This window comes from Panthera pardus, unplaced genomic scaffold, assembly GCF_024362965.1.
Source record: "Panthera pardus isolate Hobbes unplaced genomic scaffold, ASM2436296v1 HiC_scaffold_16, whole genome shotgun sequence".
NCBI classification, from domain to species: Eukaryota; Metazoa; Chordata; class Mammalia; order Carnivora; family Felidae; genus Panthera; species Panthera pardus.
The window spans coordinates 81,531,243-81,554,065 of NW_026526721.1; the positions used below are offsets into that span (position 1 = coordinate 81,531,243).

The 22,823-nt window shown below is 38.9% G+C and overlaps 1 protein-coding gene across 3 annotated transcripts in view; it reads right to left on the reverse strand.

The window, feature by feature from the left end:
* Window positions 1-22,823, reverse strand: part of VPS8 (VPS8 subunit of CORVET complex) — a 250,605-nt gene that overhangs the window by 23,432 nt on the left and 204,350 nt on the right. For all 3 annotated transcript variants that reach the window (XR_008422497.1, XR_008422498.1, XM_019463393.2), the window contains exon 45: window positions 13,968-14,021. Coding sequence is in view for 1 of the 3 variants with exons in the window: in XM_019463393.2 (XP_019318938.2) it covers window positions 13,968-14,021 (54 nt within the window). In the remaining 2 variants the exon portion in view is untranslated. The remainder of the gene's footprint in view (window positions 1-13,967; window positions 14,022-22,823) is intronic.

The window sequence follows — 22,823 nt, forward strand, 5'->3', positions numbered from 1 at the left end:
CTGCTTGGAATGCTCTTTCCTCTCATGTTCACATCGACTGTAACTTCACAGTTTTTAGACAGAAAATATGACCTATCAACATTCCATGACCACTCTGTATAAAACAGCAATATCCTTTTCATCTCCCTCATCATGCTTTTCTTCCATAGCCTTATCAAAATCTGAGATACCTTCATATCTTCATATATCATATATCATATCATATCATATCATATCATATCATATCATATCATATCATATCTTCATTTGTTTAATATCTACCCCCTGCCACCAGAATGGGAGCTCTGTGAAGGCAGAGACTGGTCTTGTTTCCTACAGGATCCCTGGCACTTAGACCCATGCTTGCTACATAGTAAGTGCCCAATACATATTTTTTGGTTTTTTGTTTTGCTTTTTTAGAGAGGGAGAGAGAGAGAGAGCTGGAACATGAGCGGGAGCAGGGGAGAGGGGCAGAGGGGGAGAGAGAAAGAATCTTAAGCAGGCTCCATGCTCAGCAGAGAGCCCAACACAGGACTCGAACCCACAACCCTGGGATCATGACCTAAGTTGAAATGAAGAGTTGGGTGCTCAACTGATTGGGCACCCCCAATACATATTTTTTGAATGAATGAAGCAGAACTTGAACTGGAGGCTAAAAACAAAGTATTACCTAAGAGGGGAGAGAAGGAAGGACATACCAGATTATGAAAAGGCAAGGAAGAGTAGATATATGGACATGGTATTGGTTATGTTTAGGAAACCATGAGAAATTTCCTTTGATTAAAGAAGAAAGAAAAGAAGATTAAGATATGTGGGCTGGTGTTGCATCAAAAGCTGGCGCTGTCAATCTAAACCAATTTAGACTTAACTTTGTTAGCGATGGGGCACCACTGAAGTTTTCCAAGCATTAAAAGAGGTGGAGAATGAACTGGAGCCCCAGAAGACAGAGACTGTGGGGTCGATGAAGACTTTTGGAACAGTGGAGGTACACACTGACTGGGGATGAAGACACTGTGGAGGTAACTGGGAAGCATAGAAAGCCTCTGGGAGCTCAGTGAATGCAGATAGAGGGCACTGTAACTGGAGAATTTCTTTCTTCCAAGGAATGCAAAGACATTTCTGTATAATTTTATTTTATATTGCTATGAAGTTGCCAGAGACAGACATGGACTGTCCCATTTAGTGCCATATAAACTGAGTCAATAAATGAAAAAGTGATGTGACTTAAGCATATAGAGAGGAGACTCTCCTTTTAAAAATATGCTGTATCTGAAATAATATCTACCATTAGTAGATATTTCACTACAAAACAGGGAGCTATGGCTTATTTATGGCACAGGGGAAGAGCCAATGTAATTGCAACTAGAATGCCCCTAGAATAAGTGCAGAAAACAACAAAACACAAAAGACCCAGGGCAGTGGCTTTTGATAGAACAGACTGTAGTAAGGACCAGCTTACATTTCATCTGCATCTTTTCCTTTCCTTCTACTTTAACCAACGATTTCTCACTGTTTCTTGAACATACTCAACCCGTGTTCTGATATTACATGAAAGGAGTATAAGCTCTCAGGGATGGCACATTCATTGATTCGGAACAGCAGTCCAGACAGAAAGCTATATTCTATGGTAACAGTCTATCGGACACTCAAGAACAACACATACATCAGAGCAGCTCAAACTCTGCAAAGCTCTGCTGTCTGGACTCTATGACCTTTACAAATGGATGATCATTCAGCACAGTGCAATTAAGAATGGCCTACTGAGTTGTTTTAATGCAAGATAATAGGCTGTTAGTTGCTCTGTCAAATATACTGAAGAGAAAAAAAGACACCTGCCACGTATTGTAGGAAATTCCTAAAAGCTTCATCTGGAAACACTGTTGGAAGGGAAAGGCCCATTTGTAACTCGATCAATACTCTTAACTTCAGTAGGGTCCAAAATTCCAAGGAGATGGCGGACATGATGACATTATTTCTTTTGATAAGGGAGTTCACTTCCATACACTGAGAGGGTACAAAGATGGAGTAAAGAACCACCATTGGCCCTGACACAGTCTCAAATACAATCCCATTGGGAGAAAAGAAACTCTTATGATCTGACTCCATTCAGCGAAAACAATCTTGTCAACTGTTCATGATGGAGTGTCATATTAGAAGCAGAAAAATCACACCCATTAACTCTTAATTAACATAGCATGGTGACTAATAAATAATACTATCTAGGTCTCTACCCTTGGCTTTGTTTTATACGAATATTTTATCAGTGACATGGAATGAAAACACGTGATCCCCAAAGGGATAAACTGAAACAATAAGAGTCTTGCACTTGGCTCTACAAACCAACAGGAGTTACATAGGATGGGATCAGTACCATGTGTGAACAGATTCAGGAGTTTGCGATCAATATAATGGCTGCTAAAAAAGATAATATGCTTCTGGTTTCATTCATAGAGCCTAGAATGAGGAAAGTGATGATCTCATTCTGCTCTAAATTGACCTCCTGAAGCACCTTGGTGATGGCTGGAGATGAGGTATGACAGGGTAGAGGTGAGTAAGGAACAGAACTATGAATGTTGTGCCTTGACAGGAGAAGACTAGGGGCTGGGGAGTCATGATTTCAATTACATAAAGCACTGGGATGGTTGCTATCTAAAAAAGGACTTAGACATCTTTTTGATGGCTTCTAGAGGCAGGGCCAGAATCAAAGGGTAGCAAGGTGTCACCCAAAATAAGGAAGAACTTTCAAAGATGGAACGTCCTGCCTTAGGATGTGGTTTTCTTTTTCTTCTTTTTTTTTTCAAGTTTGTTTGTTTGTTTGTTTGTTTAGAGCAGAGGAGGAGCAGAGAGAGAGAGGGAGAGAGAGAACCCAAGCAGGCTCCATTCTGGCAGAGTCAGACATGGGGCTCATTCTTATAAACGGCATGATCATGACTTGAGCCGCAATCAAGAGTCTAATGCTTAACTGACTGAGCCACCCAGGTGGCCCAGGAGGTGGTTTTCAATCAGATGCAGGACACTGCTTGTTAGAAATGGATGAAGAAAGAGATCAACTCCTACTAGCATGGCAGTATGAGATACTCTGATGACCTTTTCAGCACTGATGCTAGCTAGCTAGCTACTGTCTGTCTGTCTGTCTGTCTGTCTGTCTGTCTGTCTGTCTATCTATCTATCTATCTATCCATCCACCCATCCGTCCATCCATCCCAAATCAACCATTTATAGACCTTGGAAATTGTCCTAGGGGCAAATAGCAAATGAAGAAATAACTCCTTCAAAAAAAAAAATCTATGTAAATTCAGTAAGAAAGTGGAGTGTGTGGTTTCTGAAACAAGACCTCTCCCTCCTCCCACCTCAGCTTAATGAGGTAGAGACTCTACTGCAGAGTGTTGCAGTCAAGAACACAGGCTCCTTCTCTCCCAAGCTCCTAGCTGGACGGCTTTGGACTTTAGCACTTCTCATCCTGCCTTTAGCTACATGCTGCTGAGGCCAATTAGGCAAGCATAGTCAAGGAGTGTTGGGGCTCCATTTTCCCACCCACACTCCACTCACAGAATACAGGCTTTATCCTGGGTGCTGTCCACTGAAAATACTGGCTCTCTGATCAGCCCTGCTCCAGTCTGTGAGGCAGTGGTTCCATGACAGGAAAGGCAAGCCAAGCAGACCTCAGGCTTTTCCCCCTTGCAACAAGAATATAAATCCCACAGTGGGCATGCCATTCAGAGAGAATCTTGCCATTGTACCTACTTCCAGAAACAGAGTCCTGGTTCACAGATTATTCCTTGGGGAAGAAGCATGCAGTACAACAGGTCCTAAACTCTTCTCAAAGGAACTGACTTGGTTTTCAACTGTGTGGAGAAGTTCAAACCTAAGTGTATCATAAGAACAGTGGAGGGTGTGGTGAAAGGCAACTGGGAGGAGATTCATGGATTTAATGTAGACACAACCTAGACTAGATGAGCTACTCTGTAGAAGAGAACTGACAGAAATGATAGCTGGGAGGAGCCCTAACAAGGTCAAAACAAGTATCAAAAACAGACCTCAGAAACCATTCCTTTTCAAAGGAGTCACAATTTCACTGGATGACTGTGTAGAGCAATTTTTGCAGCCAGGACATTGTTGAAAACAACAGAGCAATCAGTGGAGTTTAATGGCTGGGTGTGGTCAAGGAAAAAGAGAAAGAGAGCCCTACCAATACCACTGCCATCCCCCCAGCGACTTTGGGTCAACCCAAGGCCATACCTCCTAAGGAGCAATATGAGAGGCTTAACACTTGGGGATGAGTAGAGGCACAGACTTCACTAAAATAACCTAGCCAGTCACTAAAAGTAATAGTTTGGGCTGCAGCAGTCTGGAGTGGAGTGGAGCAAATAAGAATAATTCCACGAGTGGGGGAATGAATGCAGAGTTTCTAACCAGAAATTACAGTTTCTAACCAGAAATTACAAGGCATGTAAAGAAATAGGAAAGTACGATCACATACTAGGGGAAAAAAGGCAAACAAACACAACCTGCCTGAGAGAGTAGCCAGATGTTACATTTAACAGAAAGACTTCAAACCAACCATTATACTTGCAGAACCAAAGGAAAGCATGATTTTAAAAGTAAAGTATGATGCCAATGTTGCACCAAATACTGAGTGCCAATAAAGAAACAAACTACAAAAAAGGATCAAGTGAAACTTCTGGAGCTGAAAAATAACTAAAATAAATTCAGGAGAGGGGCTCAACAGTAGATCTGAACTGGCAGAAGAAATAATTAATGAACTTGAAGATAAATCAATAGAGTGTATGCAAGGGGCACCTGGGTGGCTCAGTTGGTTAAGTGTCCGACTATTGATTTTGGCTCAGATCTCATACTTTGTGAGTTCAAGCCCCACATCGGGCTCTGAGATAATGGTGCAGAGCCTGCTTGGGATTCTCTCTCTCTCTCTCTCTCTCTCTCTCTCTCTCTCTCTCTCTCTCTCAGTTCCTCCCCCGCTTATGCTCTCTCTCTCAAAATAAATAAATAAACTTCAAAAAAAAAACCCACAGAAAAAACAGAGTATGAAAGCTAAAGAACACAATGAAACAACGAAACTGGATGGAGAAATTCAGGACACCATCAGTACAACAACAAATATGTAATGGAAGAACAAAATGAGAGGACAGAAAAGGGAAAAGAAAAAATATTTGAAGAAATTATGGTTGAAGAGTCCCAAATTTACTGAAAAACAGTAACCTACCCACCCAGGAAGCTTAACAAACTCCAAGCAGGATAAGGGCAAAGAGATCCATAAATACCTCACAGTAAAAATGCCACGAGTCAAAGTCCTGGAAAAAAGCTTGAAGAGAAAAAAGATTAATCGTTTACAAGGGAACCCCAGTAAGATTAATAGCTGAATTCTCAGCAGAAACAATAGAGGCCAGAAGACAATGGGATAACACAGTCAAAGTGCTACAAGAAAAAACCTGTCTATCAATAATCCTATATCCAGTAAAGCTATCTTTCAAATATGAAGATGAAATAAACACTTAACCAAGTGAACAAAAACTGAGAGAATTTGTTGCTAACAGACTCACCTTATAAAAAAATACTAATGTAAATTCACCAGTCACTGTTCACAGGGTCACTAGTGGAAAGCAATTCAAATCCACATAAGAAAATACAAAAGAGAACTGGTAAATATAATTATGTAATTTTAATATACAGTACAAATAAGTGTATTTCTTCCTTCTCAAAACTGATTTTATAAGGCAATTATATAATAATACAATTGCATACATTGTACAATGTAATGTTGGCCTATAACATGCAGAAATGCAATGCATGTGACGCATAATATATTTGCACAAAGGAGATGAGTAGGGGCAAATGCTTTACTGGGTTAAGAAAATGGCTACAGACTATAAAGCAGTAATTATCACAATGTGTTATTTGGTTTGTAACATTAATACATGTATTACGTATAAAAAATATCACAGAATGCAGGAAAAGGCAATAGAGCTAAATAGGAGTAACAATTCTCTCTATATAACTGGAATTAAGCTAGTTTAGACCAGAAGCTGAATCAGAAGAGTTAAGCTGTATAGGGTAAACCCTAGAGCACCACTATAACAAATAAGCAAAAACCAGAAAAAAAAAAAACCCTCAAAAACATTTAAAGATCTCACCAAAGAAGATATAGAGATGGCAAATAAGTGTATGAAAAAATACTCAACATCATATGTCATTAGGTAAATGCAGATTCAAACGAGACACCGCTTCACACCAATAGGAATGGCTAAAATCCAAAACACTGACAACACCAAACACTGGCAAGGATGTAGGGTAATAGAAACTCACATTCACTGTGTGGGAATGCGAAAATAGTGCAGCCACTTTGGAAGATGGTTTGGCAGCTTCTCAGAAAACTGAACATTCTTAACCATACAATCTAGCAGTTGCTCCTTGGTATCTACCCAAATGGGCTGAAAACTTATGTGCACACAAACCCCTGTACACATGGATGTTTATAGTAGCTTTTTGACAACTGCTAAAACCTGGAAGCAACCAAGATGTCCTTGAGGAGGTGAATGGATGAATGACAAACTGTGGTATATCCAGACGATGGAATATTATTCAACGCTAAAAAGAAATGAGACATCAAGACACAAGAAGACATGGAGGAACCTTAAATGGGTATCACTGAAATAAGAGAACCAATGTGAAAAGGCTACATACTGTGCAACTATATGGCACTCTGGAAAAGGCAATACTAGGGAGACAGTATAAAAAAGATTAGCAGTTGCCGGGAAGTCTGGGTGGTGGGAGGGAAGGATGAATAAATGGAGCACGGGATTTCTGGGGTAGTCTAACTATCCTGCAAGATGCTGTAATGGTGGCTACGTTTCAGTCTACATTTGTCAGAACCCACAGAATGTACAACACAAGGGGTGAACTCTAATACAGACCATGGACTTTCATTAATAATAATGTAGCTATGTTAGCTCATCAATTATAATAAATGTACCAGGGGAATGCAAGATGTTAATGACAGGGTAAAGTGGAGGGGAAATTTATGGCAACTCTGTACTCTCTGCTCAATTTTTCTATAAATCTAAAATTGCTCTGAAAAATAGCCCATTAATTTAGGAAATCGTTAAAGAAATCCAAATGCTACATTAGAAAATATTCACTTAATACAAAAGAAATGGGTGAGGCGTTGATGTGCATACTGGGTAAGATCTCTGAGATCCTTTGAAACCCTCAGCTAGTCTTACTTTTTAGGCCAGAAGATGTGCATAATTATCAGCAAGACAGTACCAGAAACAAATCGTCCCCAGTGTCCCTCTCTGTAACTATTTACAGCTGACATTCTCTCCCTCTACAGGAGGACTCGTGAGCAGGTTTCAGAAAGGCCCAGGCCATGGACTGCAGATCATAACCATGGAGAAGAATAAGAAAAGAACATGGCAGCAGCAGGAAGGCCCAGGACTGTGTTAAACTTCACGTGAGCCCACAGTTCCTGGAAAACAGCTACAGTTAAGGAAATCATCATACCCTGTTCTGGGAAAGAGCTTACTGCAAAGAGCTCTCCTTTGCCCTAAGTCTGAGACAAAATCCACCATGCTACCAAGTTCATCTATGACAAAGCCAGACACAGACCCACCAAATTTCCATTCTTTACCTCCTAAAAGACTAATGGAACTGTTTGTCCCGATTCAGGGAACAAAATGTTAACTGATGACTAAGCTTTAGTTAAGCTTCTTTCCTTCCCCAAGCCTTTGACACACCCTCAACCTGAGCCAGCCCACAACCCCTCAATGGTTCCTTCTGAGAATAGGCTGACTGTAAGGAAACATTTCTAGTTAACTGATTCTACCACCGACTCCCTCATATCTGATTCTTTCTAGCCCTGTTTACTAGCCCCTGTAAATAAATTCCTTTCTGCCTTTCTTTCTTTCTTTTTTTTCTTTAAGTAATCTCTATGCCCAACGTGGGGTGGGGCTCAAACTCACGACCTCAAGATCAAGAGTCGCATGCTCTACCAAATGAGCCAGCCAAGCACCCCTGCCTGATTTTTTGACACGCTTGTAATCTTAAGGTCGGACTAGTCTCCTAATGGCAAAAGCCCCTCCTTTTACTGCAATGATTCTTTTGAATAAAGTCTCCCCTGACTAAAGTCAACATTTTTGTTTTTGTTATTTTTTTAATAGACAATATACTCTATTAGCTCAGGCTAGATGTTAGGGTCCAGCTGAAATCACCCAGCACATCAATGAAAATGTCACTTGAGTTTTATGCAACTGTAGGCTCAGAAAAGCAGTCCAACTTCTCACCCATGGCAGGAAAAGCTCTGCAGGAGTTCTGAGTGGCAGACATCCTGCCAAGGATCAAACACCTCCACTAACAGATAACGAATGTGCCATCTCAGAAGGTAACTTCGTCCCCTATTAGAAAATTCTCATAATTAAGCTGACATTTCCATCTCCGTGGCTGTGACCCACAGGCACCAGTTCTGTCCTCTGAACTACACAGAATTCCTATGTTTCCTTTTAAATCTTTCCGCTGTCTGAAGGCAGCTGCACCTCATCTACTTCACATCGGCATAACAAGGCACCTGGCCTGTAGAGACTGTCCACCCTGTCTACGCCAAAAAAAAAAAAAAAAAAAAAAAAAAAAAAAAAAAAGACCAAATCTTGTCCTCAGTTTGCTTATTTTAAAGAAATTTTTAAAATGTTTTTTAAAGCTTATGTATTTATTTTGAGTGAGTGAGAGAGAGAGAGAGGCAGAGAGAAAAGGAGAGAGACAATCCCACGTAGGCTCTGCGCTGTCAGTGTTGACCCTGACGTGGTGCTCGAACCCATGAACCATGAGATCGTGACCTGAGCCCAAATCAAGACTTGGATGGTCAACCAACTGAGCCACCCAGGCACCCCCTTTTAAAAATCAGCAGAGGCATGGAAGTCACATTTGGATATTAAGTTCTACTAAGAAAAATTAGGAAAGAGGCAGCACACATCCAGCAAGGGCTATCTATCACTATTTGTTCAGGAGGGTCCAGTCAGCTGAGACATTGCAGCCAGCTTTTCCTGTTGTTATGGAAACAGTGGCTCTGTGAGAGGCTTTTTCCCTTAAAAATAACCCCTCAGTCTCCCCCCTCCAATGATTCAATAAAAATCATGAGTGAGTATAGTCGTCCACATTCCTGACATGAGTGGCAAGACTGGGAACAGACTATAAAAATTTTAACCCACCAGAACACTTGGACAAAACAAACAAAACAAAACAAAAAAACTGCTCCAAATCCTTATAATACACTTGAATACTTGAGAAACTGCTAATCAATTTCTAGGAGGCTTGGCTATTAAATCCAACAGTTTAGCACTATTAACTTGTAAATGTGTTGACAGAAAGAACTACATTTCACTGACTTTTGTCCTTCCAAGACCAGGTATCTTGAGGCATGTTGAATACTGACTAAATTTACCCAGGCCTATCAGAAAGGCCTTCCACTCTGCCACTCCCAGTACCTTGTTCCTAACTGGAGTAAGTCACTCTGGAGACACCATCAACTGTGGACTCTTCCAGTGGGTTCCACCAGCCTGTGGATACTCTTTAGCCAGAGCTCCTGGTCCCTCAGACTTCTGCAAACACACCAGCAGAGACAGCTCATCTCAAACAGGAGATGGCTCAGGGAATATAACCATGCTTTTGTGATTGAGATGTAAGACAAAATTGCTTTCTCTGGTTATTGCGCGTGTAATAATCCCAACCTTGCTACACAAATTCCTAGTTGGTGTTTCTTTAATACTCAAGAAAAGATCCATCAAAGCTGAGTGGTTTTTGATGCTGCCTTCAACTAACTCTCTAAACTCATTTATCACCTCAAACATTCTCAACACCTCCAATTTTAATCTCTTCTAGTGAGTTAATTGCAAGGGACTTTTACAGTAATTTTTATCTTAGGAAAATGCTGCCTGGTCTTTAAATTTCTGGCCATCCATGATCAAACACTGAAAAAGTCCTAAGGAAGCATGTGTATCCAACTTCATTGAGGTTATCAGACCTTCTTAGGAAGAAATTTTATATACATAAGATAGATATTACACACAAATCTTATATGCCATATACATATGCATTTCTAAAAAATATCTAAAATGCAAAACGCTCATGTTGCAAACAGATGTTATGTACATATATGCATGGAATTTGCAGATTCTGACATGTGGCAGCAGAGTGAAGAGCGACTCCTACATGAGACACCGACCTCAGGAAGTTCAGCAGAACCCTACAGAACATCCCTCTATTTCCTCAGCACTTGAATCCAGCTCTTGACAGAGCCAATATTGACAACACAGTCACAAACATTCTCTTCAGTTATTGGTCAACAGAGGCTCTTTGGCTCAAATCAAGAATATTATTGCTCCTTTGTGTTTCTTACACATGTCACTTTTGGCAGTCAACTGCTCAACAGACACTGCTGGTGCCTCCATCTGCCAATGCCACTTTGACAATGTAGCTCCAGGATGATAACCAGAATATACATGTAGGTGTACATATATATGCACACACAAACAAAAATACACACACAACTAGGGAAGTACCGATTAGGTATTCAGTTGCACAGTGTGCTCACTCAAATGCTGCCGATACAGCTCAAACAGTAAGGGACTGACCATGCTGGGAATATAAGCCTGGCACAGCAGTGATGATTCATTTGTTCGTTCTCTATTTATTCAGGCCCAGAAACTTCTTTTCCCCTCACTTCCCGTATATGGAATCTCTTTCATGTACCTCTCATTCACTCAACAACTACTGATTGACGACTTCATTCTACACTAAGGGATTCAACAGCAAGCAAGACCGACGTAGTTCCTGCCCTCATGAGGCATACAGTCTCCAATGGGGGATACATATAGATAAGGAGGCAATTTCAACATAGCCAGGTAAACATGTTGGTAGGTGGGGACCAGTTCAGGCGCTATGAGAGAGAGCTCAATAAAGGAAAGACACCTAGTTCACACTTAAGGTGTCAGAAAGAGTTTTGGGGGGAAAAATACCTAAGACCTGAATCTATTTCGTCTCCTCATTCCATTAATACAGCACAGACTGAGGACCTTCTTTCTTGCCTGGACACGGTCTATTCTTCTGATCGATCTTTCTGCCTTTAATCTCACCTTTGACAGAAACCTTTATCTTCAAGATAAAAAGCGAGCTTCACACACTAGGGCTCTTTGTGATCTGGACTCCCACTTATTTCACCAGGCTTTTGCACGCTCCCATATTTAAGGCATACAGAACCATTTCTGAAGTGTCCTGTACTCACCCATGTCTACCCGAAATATCTCTTCCCTTGTGTTTCAAGGCTGATCAAGCTTTATCTTCTTTGGGAAACCTTCCCTGACCACTTATTCTGAGAGAGGCAACTGTTCTGATTTGTATTTTAGTATTAATTCAGACATCATAAACAGTGTGATATTAAGTATGTGCTATTTTGTTTAGGGTTCAACTTAGGGACACTCAGTGGCCCCAACCTAGAATCCGTACTTCAGAGATTGCTAGCTAACACGAATTCCCAAAAGCATCTATTAAAAGTCCTTTAGCTGTCCATGGCTGTTCACCAACACCTAAGACTTTGCTCATTACCTCCAAACAAACAAACAAACAAACAAACAAAGCCAGAAATTTTTCTGTTGGTGAGATTAATGTCTTAGTAATCAGAATGATAACTATGAGAGATAGACTCTCATTGCTAAAATAAAAGGTATTCATATATATTTTTATGCACTGAATAAAATGTTTTAGAAATAGTCCCAATTCTTGAATGGAGAGTGAGTCTGTACCTGATCACTTAGGAATGCCACCGGGGGCCACCTGTGTCCAGTCATTCTAGGCTTTGGAAGTTTCTGTTTGTCTGATGCTGATTACAAGAGGATGAGAATCCTACTTCTGTAACATTGCTACACCTCTGACAGTGGTTAGACAGATAGCTAGGACATTCCCAAGTTTAAAATATAGGTTACAGGAACCAATTTCTAAATGAATATTTAATAAACATCTTTAAGTATGGCAGAATTTGCTTTCATTGTAATCTAGTAATAAAGCTCTAAGGGAGCAGCTAAGTATTTCTCAAACTTTTTCATTGGGATTTTTACATAAAGAGCATAAGAGCTGTAGTAAGCCCACCTAGTCATCCCCAACCAGCCTCTCCTCTCTGCTCTTTGTACCCTGCGCACCTTCCATGGCATGTGTCAAACTGTATGGTAATGTCTACCTTCCCCACTAAATGCTGAGGTCCTTAAGAACAAAGGCTATTTTTCATCTCTGTTGCCCCTTGCTTATTTATTAGCTCAGCATCTACATAAAGAAACACCTGTTGGATGGACAATAATACAAAGTAGCGTAACAGAGTGACAGGACATCTAACTAGGATTGGGGAATTTGTGTTTTAACACTAGTTTTAGCAATAGCTGAGTCCTTATGTCAATAATTTACCAGGTTAGGCACTTAAATAGTATCTCATTTAATCTTCAGGATCCTTCTGAGAGGTAGCACCATCATTTACAGCAAAGGAAGCAGAGAGACTGGCTAAGAAAGTTATTCAGATAAGTAAGAGGAAGAGTCAATATTTGAACCCAAATCATTTTTAACCTCTACTTTAGAAGTGTGTTCCATAGCTCACACTTGAAAACTTAGGTGAAAAAAATCTCCCTCTGGATTCCAATTTCCTCATCTGTTTACTGAATGACACCAGGCGTCTCCAGCCCTTTCCACTCCTCAGGTTACAGTGTGGCGGTTCCAGGCAGCAACAACCAAAGCCTCTATCTTGCCTGCCTTTGCTGTCCTGACAAAAATGGAAGAGATTTTCCTGTGCAGCATGTGACAAGGCTTTTCACCTAACATATCTTCTTTTCATTCTTTTTTTCTTTTAAAAACGTCTCAGGGGATTCTGCAGGCAGAGAAGAGGGATCCGTTTTTGGTACATTGCTTTGAAGCTAGAACCTGCTGTTAGTTAACAGAGCCAGCAAGTTGTTATTTTTGTTCTACAATTCTTCACTGACATGGATGCTGGCTGAAATTATAAAAAAGGGCAAGGAAAGAAAACCTACATCCAGGGACATTTCAATTGTCAGAAAAATAAAAGTGGTAAAAGGAAACAGTAAAAATGTCAGCTTGTTTACCACATTTCAACTGCACTCTTGCAGCTGTACACAGAAAAAGATTTTAAGTGGTTCTCTTGACATCATCTGAGAATTGCTCAACTGAAAGACTCACACCCTATCTGTGCTACAAATTTTATAGTCAGGGATTGAAGTGGCATACGTAAATACCACAAATATTTACTGAGCACCTTCTTATGTAGTACGTGCTGAAATGTTAATATCTCGGGCCAGTTTTCTATAGGCACAGCTATCTGGAGGGAAAGCACATCAGTAAGGAAAGAGTATCTTGAACCATCCTCCTTAGAATATCTTTCATATGCACCATTCAATGATCAGAATACTTGCCTGGTAAAGCAAATGGTAATTCTAGAACAATTAAAGTTCTTAGTTGCCAGGAGACTGATGCCAGGCCCAAATCCCCACTTGGCTTCTCGGGAAAAGCCAAGGAATTCTGGTGAAATGTCATTGAGGTATTTAATCAGAAAAAACTTTTGACAGCATTAAGATGATTAAAAATCAGTGTCATTTTGAGAAAACTGTTCAACAGAGAATAAACACACAGAAGGAGGAAGGTGGGTTTGTGCCTTTAAAACTCACTGTCTACAAATGAGCAAAGGAAAAAAAAAGACCAAGAAACAGACTCAACTATAGGGAACAAACTGATGGTTACCAGAGGGGAGGTGGGTGGGGTACGATGGGTGAAATGAGTGATGAGGGTTAAGGAGGGCACTTGTGATGAGCAGTGGGTAGGGTATGGAATTGTTGAATCACTGTATTGTACACCTGAAACTAATATAACACTGTATGTTAATTATACCGGAATCAAAATAAAAATTTAATAAATTAAAAAAAACCCTCACTTACCTTCTTAACAGCAGGATCCCCTTTGGATGGAGGACAAGGAGGAGACATTTTTACCTGGAAAAAAAAGGCAAACATTTTATTTTATTTAATGCTTATTTTTATTTTTGAGAGAGAGAGACAGAGAATGGGGGGTGGGGTGGGGGCAGTGAGAGAAGGAGACACAGAATTCGAAGCAGGCTCCAGGCTCTGAGCTGTCAGCACAGAGCCTGATGTGGGGCTCGAACTCATGAACCATGAGATCGCGACCCGAGCCGAAGTTGGATGCTTAACTGACTGAGCCACCCAGGCGCCCCAAAGGCAAATATTTTAATACACTTTTGGTTATAATCTAGTTTTATTTGACCCACACTCAAAACAACTCAACTAGAATTGGTATAACCGAGATAAAATAGAACTTTTCAGAGGAACAATGAAGAGATTTTTTTTAAGCCCCTATGAAACTTTTCCAGAGATCAAAAGTCAGTAGTTAGCCAAGATTAAAATATGGTTAGTGTAAGAAAAGTAGAACAGATGGTCCAGACTGGTTTTAACCAAATAGTGGGGAACCAAATAGACACAGATCTTTGTTGACAATGTTAACCAAGTGACACACTACGCAATAGTCAGCATTTCTTGCAGAGGCCAACTCAAAGTATTCTTTGTGATATAATAGCCCTTTTTAAGTAAAACAGGCACAAAAGAGTTTGATAAAATAGTGAAAGATTTAGAAGAAGTATCAGCCAAACCATAATAAAACAATGTTTAGCTCAAGGAAGAGAAGATTGATGGTATAGGGATATCTTGAAATATTTGAGGGTTGAAAGAGATTGTCAGATTAGAAAAATGAGCAAGACTCAACTACACGTTGCCTGCAAAACCCGTATTTTATTTTATTTTATTTATTTTATTTTTTTAAAAATTTTTTTTCAACGTTTTTTATTTATTTTTGGGACAGAGAGAGACAGAGCATGAACGGGGGAGGGGCACAGAGAGAGGGAGACACAGAATCGGAAACAGGCTCCAGGCTCCGAGCCATCAGCCCAGAGCCTGACGCGGGGCTCGAACTCACGGTCCGCGAGATAGTGACCTGGCTGAAGTCGGACGCTTAACCGACTGCGCCACCCAGGCGCCCCGACCCGTATTTTAAATATAAAGGCACAAATAGGTTACAAACAAAGGGATTGCAAAGACAGCACTAGATTTCAGAGCAAAGACTATTACCATGGATAAAGAAGATCATTTCACAATAATAAAGGGGTCCAATTCATCAGGAAGACATAACAATCCTAAATGTCCATGCATCTAATAGCTTAAAAATACATAAAATAAAAATTGATAGACTTGAAAGGAGAAAAAGATTTTATAGTTATAGATTTCCATACCCTTCTCTCTCAATATTATTAGAGAACAAATAGGCAGATAATTAGCAAGGATTTAGAAGATTTACATGATACAATCAACTAACTCGATCAGTTGGACATCAACAGAATACTCCACCTAGCAAAAGCAGAATATACATTCTTTTCAAGTGCATGCGGACCACTTACAAGCCACATAGACTATTTTATACCAATAAAACAATTCTCAGCAAACGTAAACAGATCCAAGTGATACTAAAAAGTTTCTCTGATAACAATTTATCATGGAAATAATTTAGAATCAGTAACAGAAAGATCTCTAATAAAAATTCCCAAATATTTAGGAACTATTAACCAAATAACCAATGGGTCAAAGAAGAAATCAAAAGGAAATCAGATCCTAGAAACACCCAACCTAGCAAGAATGAATCATGAAGAAACAGAAAATCTGAACAGACAATAACGAGTAAGGACACTGAATCCATAATCAAAACCTCCCAACAAAGAAAAGCCCAGGTCCAGATAACTTCACTGATGAACTCTAACAAACATTCAAAGAATTAACACCAATCCTTCTAAAACTCTCCCAAAAAATTAAGGAGAAGGGAACACTTCCAACCTCATTTTAGGAGGTCAGCATTACCCTGATATTAAAGCCAGAAAAGGACACTACAAGAAAATTACAGGCCAATATTCCTGATAAACAAGGATGGAAAATCCTCAACAAAATACTAGCAAACTGAATTCAACAGTACATTAAAAGGACCATATACCACAATTAAGTGGGATATATCCCTGAGCTGCAAAGATGTTTTAACATATACAAATTAATAAAGGTGATATGTCACATTAACAGAATTAAGGGGAAAAAAACTCTGATCATCTCAATCAATGCAGAAAAATTCTTTGCCTTTTCATGATAAAAACACTCAATAAACTAGGATTAGAAGGAAACTACCTTCTTCTTACATAATACCTACCTTCTTACATAATAAAGGCCATGTATAAAAAAACCTCCACAACTAACATCACACTCAATGATGAAACATTAAAAGCTTTTCCTCTAAAATTACCAACAATGCCTGCTTTCACCACTTCTACTGAATATAGTATTGGAAATTCTTGCCAGAGCAATTGGGCAAGAAAAAGAAATAAAGGCCATTCACATTGGAAAGGGGAAAAGTAAAACTATTTCTATTTGCCGATGACATATTGTATATATAAAACTACAGAATCCACAAAAATATCAGTTAGAATAAACAAATAAAGGACACAAATCAGCATATAAAAATCAGTGTGTTTTTGATGAACAATCTGAAAATGAAATTAAGAAAACAATTTCACTTACCACAGCATCAAAAAGAATAAAATACTTAGGAATAAACTTAGCCAAGGAGGCAAAAGACTGGTACACTGAAAACTTTTTATAAACTGTTGCTGAAAACAATTAAAGGAGACAAACATAAAAAGAAAACATCCTGTATCCATGGACTGGAAGACTGAATTGTTAAGATGTCCATACTACTGAAAGCAATCTATAAATTCAAGGCAATTCTTATCAAAATCTCAGTGACATTATTGTAGCAGGAATCTTGCACAGAGAGTCATGACACTGAAGCTTTTCTTCCCAGGAAGCAGCTTTATTCGTGCCGTCACTGCTCAGTTTGGTTCCTACCGAAGAACTGAGCCCCAAGCGCCACGTGGTGTAGTTTTTGTACACATTTTTTACTTCTTTGTCTCCCATATATGGTAACAGACAAACACACAGTCTGATTAAGTGGTCTCATGTTACAAGGTCATGAGGGATGTTGTCACGTATGCTTATAGCCAGGTTGCCTTGAGGTTTTCTTTTCTTTTCTTTTTTTTTCTTAGTGAGGGGACCCTACCACATCATAACAGAAATAGAAAAATGCATCCTAAAATTCACATGGAATCTCATGGGACTCTAAATAGCCAAAACAATCTTGAAAAAACCCCAAAGTTGGAGGTCTCATATTTCCTAGTTTCTAAATTTCTATAAAACTATAGAAATCAGAACTGTGCTACTGGGCTAAAGACATACAGACCAATGGAATAATGAGACCAGAAATAAGTCTTCACAGATAAGGTCAAATGGTTTTTGACAAGGGTGCCAAGACCCATTCAAAAGGGGAAAACAACAGTCTTCTCAATAAATGGTACTGGAAAACCAGATATCCAAGAGAATCACGTTAGACTTTTACCTTACACCACATATAAAAACTAACTCAAAGTGGATCAAAAAGACCTAAATACAAAAGCCAAAACTATAAAACTCTTATAAGAAAACACAGGGAAAATTTCATAACACTGGATTTAGCAATGATTTCTTAAAGATGACACCAAAGGTACAAACAACAATTAACAAAAAAGTAGACAACTGAACTGCATCAAAATTAAAAATTTTTGCATACCAAAGGACACTTATAGAGTAAAAAGGCAAGTCACTGAATGGAAGAAAATATTTGCAAATGCCACATGACAAATATCCAGAATAAGGGATTAATATCTTAAATGTACAGAGAATGCTTAAAATTCAATAACAAACCAAAATACCAGATCAAAAATGAGCAAAGCACTTGGACATTTCTCTAAAGACATACAGATAGCCAATAAGCACACGAAAAGATGCACAACATCATTAGTCATTCACAAAATGCAAATTAAAAATACAATGAGATATCATCACACACATACCGGAGCAGCTGAAACTAAAAAGACTGACTACACCAAGGATGTGGAAGAACTGGAACCCTCATGTAATGCTGGTAGGAGAGTTAGATGGTACAACCACTTTGGAAAGCAGTTTGGTAGCTTCTTAAGATGATCAACACACATTTGCCATATGGGTCAGTCATTCCATTCCAAACGTATTTACCCAAGAGAAATGAAAGTATATGTCCACACAAAGACTTGTACACAAGTTTTCAAAACAGCTTCATCTGTAACAGCCAGAAACTGGACAAATGCAAATATTAACAGGCGAAATCATCAATAAGCAATGGCATATTCTTAGAACAAATCACTACTCAGCAGTAAGAAGAAATGAACTCTTATAAAAATATGGATGAATCTTAATTATGCTAAATGAAAAAAGACCAAAAAAGTATACTTCCTTGATGGTTCCACTGATCTAAAATTCTAGAAAATGCAAAATAATCTACTGTAACAAAGCCAGTCGGTGCCTTCTGGGGAAGAGAATGGAAGAACTGAGTAAGCTTTTAGTAGTGAGAGGGTCACTCTCACTTTAGTAGTGAGAGTAGTAACAGGTCTGCAAAATGACCTTGATTGTAGTGATGGATTCAAGGATACATACATGCCGCATTTGTACAATGCATACATTTGTATGCATGTATTTTATGTTAGTTATACTTTAATAAAGCATTTAAAGAAATTTATAGGGTAAAGCTAAAACAGTGCTTAGAGGAAGAAATTTATAGCTTTTTATACTATCCTAGAGAATAAGAAAGGTTTAAAACGAAGGACCTATGCAAGCGAGAAAAAGAAAATCAAAGTAAAACCAAACTAAGTTGAGGGAAGGAAATAAGGAACAGAAATCAACGCAATTGAAATCAAACAAAATAACAGAGAAAATTAACAAAGCCAAAAGTTGGTTCTTTGAACATATCAACAAGACTGATAAACTCTTAGATTGATCAAGAGAATATAAATCAAAAATATCAGTAATGAAAGATATACTACTACATACTACAATACTTACACACATTTAAAAGAGGCTATTATGAAAAATTTTATGCCAATAAATTTGACAAATTAGAACGACACTTTCCTTGAAAAGCAACTCAATAAAATGGACCCAAGATGAAACAGGAAATATGAATAACCCTATATTTATTAAAGAATTAAATGTTATCTAATCTTCTCATAAGGAAAACTCCCAAGTCCACATGCTTTTAGCAGTGAATTCTAGCAAATATGAAGTACACAGAGACTAATCTGTACTGATATAAAATTAGAACATCAACTCGTTAGTTTACAAGGAAAAATATAATCCTTATTGCAAGTAGTTCAACAGACAGTAGATACGATCTGTCTAGGGTGATGCCACAGAGGTAGAAGTATTAGACAAGCAACTGGATTCAAGTTCTCCAGCCCCTTCAATTCTGATGGTCTACTTCTAAGAGTATACATGCTAAAGATACTTCCTATCACTGTGCCATCAGGCTATTCAAATAGGACCATACTGCAGCCTTTTTTTTTCTTTTTCTTTTCTTTCTTTCTTTTTTTTTTTTTTTTTTGCCTTTCCCCTTTGACTTTCAGAATAAGTTTAGAAAACATAACCTCAGCTCAGGGGTCAAAACGGCTGGCTGTTCAGACTTTCCTTTCAGTCTGGTCGTTCAGCAGGTCTGCAAAAATTAGACTTGACAGTCTTTGCTTTAACATACCATGACATTAATACTCTGGAATTCACTACAGATGTATGATATAGCTTGCTAAACGTTATCCAATTTTAACTACGGGTATGCTCTTTTTGAAAAGAGAGAAAATAGATTTTCAAAGCAAAGTAGGTATTTAAGCTTAAAAAAATGACCTCATGAAAGAATCTGCAGATTTTTAAAAACAAGCCAAGAACTAGATGTGATGCTGGACAATTTATCTGTGAAAGCTGTTCTCTGGAGATTAAGTTAGAGAGTGTTTGAAGTGGCAACAGAAATGGTTCAGCATTGCTCATGAAAGGTCTTATTTTTCATTTAACAGGATTCCTTCTGGAAATGCCTCAGGCAATGCAGCTTCAAAGAGACACTTTAAATCCAGGTGTGCAGACACCAGATCTGGGGATATGGACGATGTATTAAGCTATGGCCTTAGTAATGCTGAACTGTGGGGCACCTGGGTGGCTTAGTCAGTTGGGCATCCAACTTTGGCTCAAGTCACGATCTCACAGCTCGTGAGTTCGAGCCCTGTGTCAGGCTCTAGGCTGACAGCTCAGAGCCCGGAGACTGCTTGGGATTCTGTGTCTCCCTCTCTCTGCCTCTCCCCTGCTAGCGCTCTCTCTCTCTCTCTCTCTCAAAAATAAATAAACATTAAAAAAATTTTTTAAATGCTGAACTTTTTTGATTTTTGTTAAAACGATTTCTGACTTAGACAAGCAATCTGATCTGAAGTTTAATAGCAACATGAATACCTTCTTTATCACTTTGTTAAACAAGCCTTGGTTTTTCTGATTACTAAAGGAATACATGTTCACTAATAGAAGTTTAGAAAATAATAAAGAGCAAAACAAAGGAAATAAAAATCACAATCTAACCACACAGCAGCAACCACTATTAACATTTGGAATCACGCTGTTTTGTGATCTTTTCATGTTACATGTTGAAAGTGTCTATTTCACCATATCAGTATTCTTCTATGATTTTTCTATGAAGCAGTCCATTCACTGTATAGATATGCTGTGACTAACTTCACCGACTCTTTGGAGGTTACTAGGACATGTGTTTTCAAAAATTTTTAATTAAGAAAATGTTGTCATAAACATCTTGACACATACTCCTGATGTGTTATTTCCATCGCATATATATTTACTAAGTCCCTGCTTCAAAGGGCATAGATGTTCAAAAACACATACTGCCGGTTTTTCTCCTGACAAGGAAGATGGATCCACAAACCTGCTTCCTAGAATTCTGAAATCCAAAGACTCTGAAACAAAAAAGATTTTTTTTTTTTAAACTTCTGGCACTGACAGCAAAATTCAACTGGAAGTGAAGTAAGGCTATTTATAGTCTTTATTTTTCCCACATAAGTGTTTGATTATGGGATGCTGTCCTAGACTCTACTGGGAATGTTACATAATATACAATATATATACTGTATTACTTTTCTTTTAGCACTTCAAGGATGGCATTTTATTGTTTCTTTGTTTCTTGAGAAGTCAGCCATCAGAAACTTCTGCTTGCTCTCTAAACAACATTTTTTCCTATTTTGTTTAGAGCTAGGGCTGTTTGGCAGAAAGGCTGTTCAATATAGGTAACCCTTACTACAATTGGACCTTGTATTACATTTCTTTAAATACTCTTCCTGTATGATTCCTGCCTCTACTTTCTCCAGGACTTTAATTACAGGTGTTGTCTTTTGGTACCTGAAGTTGTTCCACAGTTCACTGCTGCTTTATTCATTTTTTCTCTTTGATTTGGGATATTTTCTGTTGCTATGTATTCAAGTTCACTAATCATTTCTTCTGCTATGTCCATTATGCTGTTAATCCCAATCAGTGTGCTCTGCAGCTCAGACACTGTAGTTTTAATCTCTAGATGTTCTATTGCCTCTTTATAATTTCCATAACTCTATTGAACAGGTCTAGTCTCTCCTCTAGCTTCCTGAACATATGGAATACAATTATAATAACTGTTTTAATGTTCTTATTTACCAATTCTATCATTTGTGCCATTTCTGGGTCTGTTTCAATGGACTGCCTTTTTTTTTTTTTTTTTAATTTTAGAGAGAGCTCACTCGCATCAGGAGGGGGAGAAGGGCAGGTGGAGAGACAGATCATCTTAAGCACGCACCACACTCAGCATGGAGCCCGATGCAGGACTTGATCCCATGACGCTGGGATCATGACCTGAGCAAAAATCAAGAGTAGGACACTCAACCGACTAAGCCATCCACGCGCCCTAAGGATTGCTTTTTTTCCCCCCCAATATATGAAATTTATTGTCAAATTGGTTTCCATACAACACCCAGTGCTCATACCAAAAGGTGCCCTCCTCAATACCCATCACCCACTCTCCCCTCCCTCTCACCCCCCATCAACCCTCAGTTTGTTCTCAGTTTTTAAGAGTCTCTTATGCTTTGGCTCTCTCCCACTCTAACCTCTTTTTTTTTCCTTCCTCTCCCCCATGGGTTTCTGTTAAGTTTCTTAGGATCCACATAAGAGTGAACACATATGGTATCTGTCTTTCTCTGTATGGCTTATTTCACTTAGCATCACACTCTCCAGTTCCATCCACGTTGCTACAATGGGCCATATTTCATTCTTTCTCATTGCCACGTAGTACTCCATTGTGTATATAAACCACAATTTCTTTATCCATTCATCAGTTGATGGACACTTAGGCTCTTTCCATAATTTGGCTATTGTTGAGAGTGCTGCTATAAACATTGGGGTACAAGTGCCCCTATGCATCAGTACTCCCGTATCCCTTGGGTAAATTCCTAGCAGTGCTATTGCTGGGTCATAGGGTAGGTCTATTTTTAATTTTTTGAGGAACCTCCACACTGTTTTCCAGAGTGGCTGCACCAGTTTGCATTCCCACCAACAGTGCAAGAGGGTTCCCGTTTCTCCACATCCTCTCCAGCATCTATAGTCTCCTGATTTGTTCATTTTGGCCACTCTGACTGGCGTGAGGTGATATCTGAGTGTGGTTTTGATTTGTATTTCCCTGATGAGGAGCGACGTTGAGCATCTTTTCATGTGCCTGTTGGCCATTTAGATGTCTTCTTTAGAGAAGTGTCTATTCGTGTTTTCTGCCCATTTCTTCAC